The following is an 8561-nucleotide window of genomic DNA, read 5'->3' as shown; positions in this document are numbered from 1 at the left end:
ATTAACAAATATAGAAGTCGAATGTTGCCAGAAAATGTTGAGGCTGTGATTTGTACTCGCAATTGGAATAAAGGCTTTGTTGATGGTAATTACATTGTTATTTACTAATTTAATATTTATAAGTATTTATATCTTGTTCTAAATTTGGGTATTCTTCTAATTGCAGGTGATGGCGAAGGTGAAGATGTGAATCCTCAAGGTGTTAGGAGAGGCGGTGTTTCAACTTTTGGATCAGATTCAAATTTTGTTGATTTAGAAGTTGATAATTAATTTATGTGTGTTGATGTAAGGATTTTTTTGGGTGTCTTGTTGATTTATGAATTATGTTGTGTTTTGTTTTAACTTTTAATTATGGTAGAATTTATGTGTGGATTATGATTTATGTGTTTGTTTTGTTATTATTATGCACTTATGTTTAAGATTTTGAGACTTATTATTTGTTATGTGATGTCCTATTTTTATTATTGTTAATTTCAATCAAAAAAATTATTATGGTTGATTATAATTTTTTAATCGATTAATAATTAATTAAAGATATTATTCTATATATTAAAAAACAAATTTGATGGAATAATTTTATTATAAAATAAAAATTTGGTAAATTGAATTTTATTGAATTTTATCATAAAAAAAATTTAGGTAAAAAAAAAAGGCGGGCCGGCCCGCCAACCCGCCAATCCGCCCTTTGGCGGGGCGGGCTAGCAAGTTGAGCCCATATTAGTTTGGCGGGGCGGGCCAGCCCGCCCCATATTTGGGCGGGCTTTGGCGGGGCGGGGCGGGGCGGGGCGGGCCAGCCCGCTTTGCCACCCCTATAATCTGCATACATCATTACATCATACATATATACATCTTGTTGGTTAATTTAGTTTTTTCAAATAAAAAATTTTTAGGGGTGGTTCTGAAAATAGTTTAGTATATTTGTCCTGATAGATTAATTAGCTTTATATCAGTATTAAAGATATTTCCAAATAAATAACATAAACGACACAAAATAAGGATATTTACTTACTCTAATTAATATATAAGTTATACATTTAATAAATATATTTTGACCTTCGAAACCCCAATTATAAGATTGAGAGGTAAACCTGCAAATTTTCAACATGAAAAAACGGATCAACTTTTTCACTATAATTTTTTGTATAAATTGACAAAAATTAAAAATAAAATAAAAAATACTCTAATACGGTGGTTTTGACTAAAAGATAATTGGTTTCTAATTTTTTTTCTCCTAAAAAAATGTCAGTGAGTTATATTTTGCTTATTGGTCATGACTTATCTATAAACAAATTATATTCTACTTTACTTTTTTTAAAAAGTGGATGTCATCCTATTTTAGTATAATATTATTTGTAGTGTATAATTAACGGTGAGTATTATACCTTTTCCTGCACCACTCTCGTTTGAGTAGATGAATGCAAGTGCACGCGCGACATTCAATGTAATCTGAAATCCAAATAAGAGTACGATTAAATGTCTAAAAGTAAGAAATTCACATGGTCAACTTAATTGAGGTCAAAATGAATAATCATTTAAGACAAGAATATATCCTAATATGGCATAAAATTTATATCTGATACGATAAAAAGATATTATTAATTACCGCAAGGAGAATGCCGAGAATGCCGGAAAAATGCAAAACCCAAGCCCAAATGCCATTGTAGGGTTCACGAGTAAAGGTTAAATCATTGTGTTCGAGCCGCTTGTCCTTAGCTAGCTTGCTGATGTAAAGCGTCATAGCCAAGCCACCAGCAAGAATAAAATTTTCAGGTGTCCAAAGGTTCTCGGTGCCATCAAGCACTCGCCCAATGGGCTCCACAGCAAAGGACATAAGATCCGTAATTACCCAAGTTAACATAAGACATCGAGCTCCATACTAATAGCCTATGGTATATAATGGTATTGCAACAGAGTAAAGCTTTCCATACTCTCCACCGTACACCTCGCTCCCCATCCAATCAGAGATGACCAGAAGAACCCGAATAAGGCCACTCAGTTGAATGCCACAACCGTCATCAGCCATAATATCGGTTTTTTCAGCCCCTTCATGGTCCGAAATATTTTCGGAAGCATTTAACCACTGCCCATCTATCATCTTCCTCTTCCCTCTCACGTGACTCCTCCTCAGGTAATGCCGGCTTGTCCTGGATACAGGACAGAGCCACAGCCATCAAGAACAGTAGTAGAATGATCGAGAAAATTGATAAGGTTTTTACATTTGTGCAGAGCCCATGGCTTGCTTTTATCACCGTGAATGGCAACATATCATCGAATCTCCTAAAGAAGCCGGCAAAGTAACTCAGTTCATTTCCCACTGTCATGAAGAATGAGAAGTATGTGTATGCCAGTCTAATCGTCTGTTGGTCTCTGCTGGCAAGGTCATCAAGGAAGTCTTTGCAGTGGGCATTGATCATGTTAATCGAAATCTCCAACATCCATAATCCAATTCCAAAAATGGCTAAGGCACGTGGCCAAGTTCTCTCAGAGAGGTTGTCTCCAAAGACGTAGCTGATGTCTACGGCAAAGCCAATTGTCAAAAAAGCTATGATGACAGCAACGACACCCGCAAAGATGAAAGGACGGTGCTACCCGAGTTTACAGGTTGCTCGGTTGCTGTAATAACTGAGGATAGGATGGAGAACAGAGCTAGAAATGGTGCCAACGAGTCACACCAAAGAGGCCCATATATCCAGTACTCCGTGAATCACGTAGCCCGGTATTAGCCATGCTATCTGAACAGCGTTGACAAGGTGGATCCCAGTGGGCATAGATGCCACCATAACCAGCTTCTAGAGTGGGATCTGCGCCGGTGTTGAGCCCGATTCCAACTATGGCGGTGAACTCATGACCATTAGATAGCTTTTGAGGGAGAGACTATGCGGTGAGAGAGCTTTCGAACTAGGTAAAAAAATAAGGTATTGTAACTCCAGATCATAACTAGCTTTCAATGCTTCACCTTGAATACCCTTTAAAACTGCCAGACCGATTAATCATCATCTCTGATACCACTTGTTGGGTCACCACCAGCTCTGATACCACTTGTTGGGCCACCATCGGCTCTGATATCACTTGTTGGGACACTGTGGAGGAGCTCTCGACCACTAGGGAGATTTTGGGAAGGAATCCAGTGAGAGAACATAAAATGAGAAGACATCACATCCAACCCAAAACCATAAGGTGTTAAGTTAATGGGTCTCTCATCTTATAAACTCTACCTTTTTGTCAGAAAGACTTTCGATACTTCACCTTGAATACCCTTGAAAGCCACTTGTTTCAAAGGTACTAATTATTTTTATTTATTTGCAAAATATAATTGACAAATACTCCATAAAATTATGAAAAATTATTTCAATTGATTACTAAACTTTTAAAATTAAAACTTTCTTTTTAAGAGGACTTTGTACGTTAGCGCATTCGCTGGGAGAGGAATTGTGAAATGCTCCTGGGGTCTCCGAATAATTTTTTTGTGGTTCTAAAAATAGTTTAGTATATTTTTCCTGATAGATTAATTAGATTTAATATCAATATTAAAGATATTATCAAATAGATAACATAATGATACAAAGTAAGGATATTTACTTGCTCTAATTAATATATAAGTTAAATATTTAATAAATATATTTATGACCTTCGAAACTCCAATTGCAAGATTGAGGGGTAAACCTAAAAATTTCAAACATGAAAAATTCTTTAGTATGTGAGACGGGTAAGTAAGAATTCCTCCTGGCAGATTTTTTATATTCTTGAGAACATCCTCTCTGGTAGGACTAAAATAGTACAATAACATAAGATTAAAACTGTGCAATGTAAACATTCTTGTTTAAAAAATAAATTAAAAGCAATAAATAAAACAAACAAACAATATTGTTTTACTTAAAAATGTCTAGTATCAGGATAGTGGTGCTAAGCCAGAGTTTCTACCAACCAGAAAAATAAACATGATTTTATGCCTATAGCACGTTTCAAAATGCTAAGAAGGGTAAAACAAATGTTGTGAAAGGATTACATAAACAAATGTTAGTTTTAGAAAGTGAGATTATAAAGTTATATTCCAGTATCATCTTAATTACCTTTATTAATTGTCCAAATATAATATTAATATAAAAAAATATAACATTAATAAATTAGGTATATTCTAAACTCAATCCTAAACCAATTTCAATGAATCCAAATAAGAGAACAATACAAGAAAATAAACCAAATGAAAATCACCGATGGGGAGAACAACTTTTTTAACCGCTTTTAATAGCGTATGATTTCGTCGAAGAATGCAGGAAAAAAAATTGTCATTCAGCAGCTCACGGCGGTTGCTACTGCACCTACCTCAAAGGTGGACAGGTTTCTACCTCCAAACACGTTGTTCTAAGGCAGACTTAGTGTTGTCACTATAATCTACATACATTATTACATCATTCATACATACATACATCTTGTTGGTTAATTCCGTTATTTCAAATAAAAATTTTTTAGCGGTAGTTCTAAAAATAGTTTAGTATATTTGTCCTGATAGATCAATTAGCTTTTATATCAGTATTGAATATATTTCTAAATAAATAATATAAACGACACAAAATAAGGATATTTACTTGCTCTAATTAATATATAAGTTATACTTATACATTTAACAAATATATTCTGACCTTCGAAACCCCAATTATAAGATTGAGAGGTAAACTTGCAAATTTTTAACATGAAAAAATAGATAAACTTTTTCACAATAATTTTTCATATAAATTGACGAAAATTCAAAATAAAATGAAAAATACTCTAATATGGTGGTTTTGATTAAAAGATAATTGGTTTCTATTTTTTTTCCTAAAAAATGTTAGTGAGTTATATTTTGTTTATTGGTCATGGCTTATCTGTAAACAAATTATATTCTACTTTACTTTTTTTAAAAAGTGGATGTCATCGTATTTTAGTATAATATTATTTGTAGTGTATCATTTACGATGAGTATCATACCTTTTCCTGCACCACTCTCGTTTGAGTAGATGGATGCTAGTGCAAGCGCGACACTCAATGTTATCTGAAATCCAAATAAGAGTACAGTTAATATGTCTAAAAATAAGAAATTCACATGGTCAATTTTACTGAAGTTAGAATGAATAATCATTTAAAATAAGAATATATCCTAATATGGCATACAATTTATATCTGATACGATAAAAAGATATTATTAATTACTGCAAGGGGAATGCCGAGAACGCCGAAAAAACGCAAGACCCAATCCCGAATGTCGTTGGAGGGATCACGAGTAAAGGTTAAATCATTGCGCTCGAGCCGCTCGTCCTTAGCTAGCTTGCTGATGTAAAGCGTCATTGCCAAGCCACTAGCAAGAATAAAATTTCCAGCTCGCCCAATGGACTCCACAGCCAAGGACATAAGACCCGTAACCGCCCAAGTTAGCATAAGACACTGAACTCCATACCAGTAGCCTATGGTATATAATGGTATTGCAAAAGAGTAAAGCTTTTTATCCTCCCCACCGTACACCTCGCTCCCCATCCAATCAGAGATGTACCAGAAGAACCCGAACAATGCCACCCAGTTGAATGTCACAACTGCCATCAGCCGTAACATCGGTTTCTTCAGCCCTTTCATGGTCCAAAATATTTTCAGAAGCATTTAACCATGCCATCTATCATCTTCCTCTACCCTCTCACGTGACTCATCCTTAGGTAATACCGGCTTGTCCTGGACGCAGGACAGAGCCACATCCATCAAGAACAGTAGTAGAAGGATCGAGAAAATTGATAAGGTTTTCACATTTGCGCAGAACCTGTGGCATGCTTTTGTCACCGTGAATGGCAACATATCATCGAATCTCCTAAAGAAGACGGCAAAGTAACTCAGTTCATTTTCCATTGCCATGAAGAATGAGAACTACGTGTATGCCAGTCTAAAATGTTTAGAAAAATTTTGGCAGAACTTCCCCTAAAACTTGGATATTTCCACCGTCTACGGTTTCAACAAAAACAACCAATTCACAACTTATTTCTCAGCCAATACACAACCAAAATTATCAAACCAAATAATAGGACATTTGTCATTTCTCAACCATGATACAAGTAAAATGTCATAAATAGATCCATATACAAATTAATACTAATAATATAGGAATCATCTAGGAAAATGTATTAAAATCATAAGCAATTTTAGGAGTACCTTTAGGGTCTAGTTTCTTTTATTGTCAAAGCGCGCTGTGAAAGAGTTCACAACGGCTTGTTGAGCTTCCAATTGAGCTTACATTAGAGCTAATTCTTTCTCTTTCCGTGTTCGTTGCTCTTCAAGTTTTTCTTTGAGCACATCTATTTCCTTTGTTAGCTCCTCACAGTATTGCATTGCCTCTTGAACCATGAATGATAATTCTCTATGCAAGACATAGACAACACAAAACTACTATATATGGCTTCATTTGATTTCAATTCATTCTAAGTTTAACTTTTTCCCCAATAAAATTAGTTCAGCTAGCTGTGTGACGCGAGTAATAACAGAATCTCCACATAAGTGTGAACAGTATCTCTCTTGATGAATGGAGATAAAAGTTTGTCCTAAAAGCTAATAGGACGATACTAACTTGATTTTGGCATAGCCGAATCAATGTATTGATCTAGTGAACTGTAACCTAGATTACTATATTTCTATCTCTCATGAAATTAAATGACTTGTACAAACAATATCAATAGAACTTTAATTTGATGAATTTTTTTATTTTTGAAAAAAGGAAAGCTTACCAAAGCAAAGAACACCGTAGAGAGGACTGACTTGAGCACAAAAAGCAAGAGAGTCAAAGCCATAATTCCAACAGAAATTCTTGCTATTGGTCTTGGTACAGAATTGTATCATCAAGTAACAGAATCAAAGAAAAGTGAGATGTAAAAAACATGGACCAAAATTGATGAGTGAATGACACAAGGTTGAAAGGGCAGTTCTGACTTACATGAACTAGATTAGCACCTGCCTAAATTTCATCCCTACCGACATTCCATGCAGTCTGCAGAACTACCTTGCAATCAACATGACTGATTATAAAAGAGTAACAATTAGACATCTTGGACAACCTAAGAATGTGGCAAAAGGATAGTTTAATTTATAAATATTTTCAATACTGAGGGAGATAATATATATAAATATTGGAAGACACTTGCAGCAAGCAAAGACCCTAAATCATAAAGTGTTATTTTTTCTCTCATGAACAAAGGCATCAGAGATTATGGGCACCACAAGATTTCTTGAAATGACTAGATTTTTTTAAATTGAAAAAAAAAAACCTAAAGTAGTGGCACAAAAAATATGAGTTGGTAATTATGTTGCAAACTTGAAAAACTAGTTTGGTCACAAAAATATTTAGAGCATTAATGCAGCAGAGACAGTAATCATTGAGGAACTGATTTAAGGGTTTATTCTTAAAACAACAGAAAAGAAAGAAAATCATCTGAACATCGTGTTTAAGATGCAATTTAACGCAGTCACCTGTGAAAATAAAAAGCGGGTATCATTCACTTTAGTTTAACCAACAAAGTGGCAAAGTAGATAAAGCATAGAGTAAATATCTTTTCCTCTCTCAACATAGCAAAGAAACAAAGTTTAAAACAGAATAAGGGTGAAAGGGGTTACGGTTTTGAGAATGGGAATCGGAACGACGATCGTGGTAGTAACGGAGGAGACAACCGTGGCAGAGCTTCCTTCGGCGGCAATGGCTAAGAAAACACCCACCAGTGTTCTTCTCCTCTTTCTGGTTGTTCGTATTTCCCCCTCTGCCTGCCCTAACCGACGAGCGACTTCAGAGATGATGGTGGAAGTCTCCATGGTGACGGTAGCTGCGAGCTTGACGGCAACACCCAGGCGCGATGGCGGCAGCAGCAGGACACTAGTGCGCTGGTGACGACTGGGCGCGGTCTCCCTTTCTCTCCATGCGCAGCAACCTCGGTTGATGATGGTGGCAGCGACGGATGCATGAGGGTGAAGAAGTCGAAGCCTCCTTAATCATCGCGGCGTCTTCCTTCCCTTCCCTTGCTCCCTGACTCTCGAGCTCTCCATCTTCCCCTCTCGATTTCTCCTCTTCCCCGTTTATCCCCTTTTTCCCTTCTATTTTCCTCTTTTCTAAGTGTATGAACCAGGTTGATTTGTGAAATTAGGTTAGAATTAGGTTTTTATTTAGTAACTTAGAGTTAGGATAAATTTTATATGAGTAATATAACAATTTTATAAAATATTTGATATAAAATAACAATTTGAGATTTAAATATAATACTATGAAGATTACTTTCAAAACGGATAAGATTCTATATATCAATCTGTTGATGAGCTCAAATAATTATTTTTAATTTAAATTACAAAATGAACATACTAATCATATTTTATAAAATATGATTAAAACCCGAAATATTAATTATTTTTAAATTTAATTATATCACCTTTCATTATTTTTCTATCACAACTTTAATTTTAATTAATATAAAATAATTAATTAAAATAGAAATTGTGCATAACTATTAATTATCTTAAACTTAAAGTATTTATAAAAATCAATCTAATCATTTCTAACAAATTAATCT

The 8561-nt window shown here is 34.8% G+C and overlaps 1 protein-coding gene across 9 annotated transcripts; it reads right to left on the bottom strand.

The window, feature by feature from the left end:
* Window positions 1–896: 896 nt before the first annotated feature.
* LOC112797438 (sucrose transport protein SUC1) lies at window positions 897–8170 on the bottom strand. Of its 9 annotated transcripts, none has more exons than XR_011881423.1 (9): window positions 7621–8162; window positions 6944–7025; window positions 6738–6828; window positions 6169–6373; window positions 5188–5830; window positions 4966–5029; window positions 1604–3663; window positions 1383–1446; window positions 918–1088 (listed from the first exon to the last, which is right to left on the bottom strand). XR_011881423.1 is itself a non-coding variant. In XM_072236024.1 (9 exons), the coding sequence occupies exons 5-9, from the start codon at window positions 5626–5628 to the stop codon at window positions 1027–1029; spliced, it is 666 nt and encodes a 221-aa protein (XP_072092125.1). In that variant the 5' UTR covers window positions 5629–5830; window positions 6169–6373; window positions 6738–6828; window positions 6944–7025; window positions 7621–8162; the 3' UTR covers window positions 918–1026. The 9 variants fall into 9 exon arrangements, 7 of the variants coding, with proteins under 7 accessions (XP_072092123.1, XP_072092122.1, XP_072092121.1 ...); XM_072236024.1 differs by having other exon boundaries at window positions 3629–3663; XM_072236022.1 differs by lacking the exon at window positions 1604–3663 and having other exon boundaries at window positions 897–1088; window positions 6944–7476; window positions 7621–8170.
* Window positions 8171–8561: the final 391 nt, after the last annotated feature.

This window comes from Arachis hypogaea, chromosome 4 (genome assembly GCF_003086295.3).
Source record: "Arachis hypogaea cultivar Tifrunner chromosome 4, arahy.Tifrunner.gnm2.J5K5, whole genome shotgun sequence".
NCBI lineage: Eukaryota > Viridiplantae > Streptophyta > Magnoliopsida > Fabales > Fabaceae > Arachis > Arachis hypogaea.
This window is presented reverse-complemented; position numbering and strand designations above follow the sequence as displayed.

Coding starts and splice junctions, on each gene's coding strand:
- LOC112797438 (XM_072236022.1), bottom strand. CDS start 5,628: ATGCTTCTGAAAATATTTTGGACCATGAAAGGGCTGAAGAAACCGATG. Junction 1,447..4,965: donor CGAGAGTGGTGCAGGAAAAG/GTATGATACTCA, acceptor TTTGGATTTCAG/ATTACATTGAATGTCGCGCG. Junction 1,089..1,382: donor CGAGAGTGGTGCAGGAAAAG/GTATAATACTCA, acceptor GAAAATTTGCAG/GTTTACCTCTCAATCTTATA.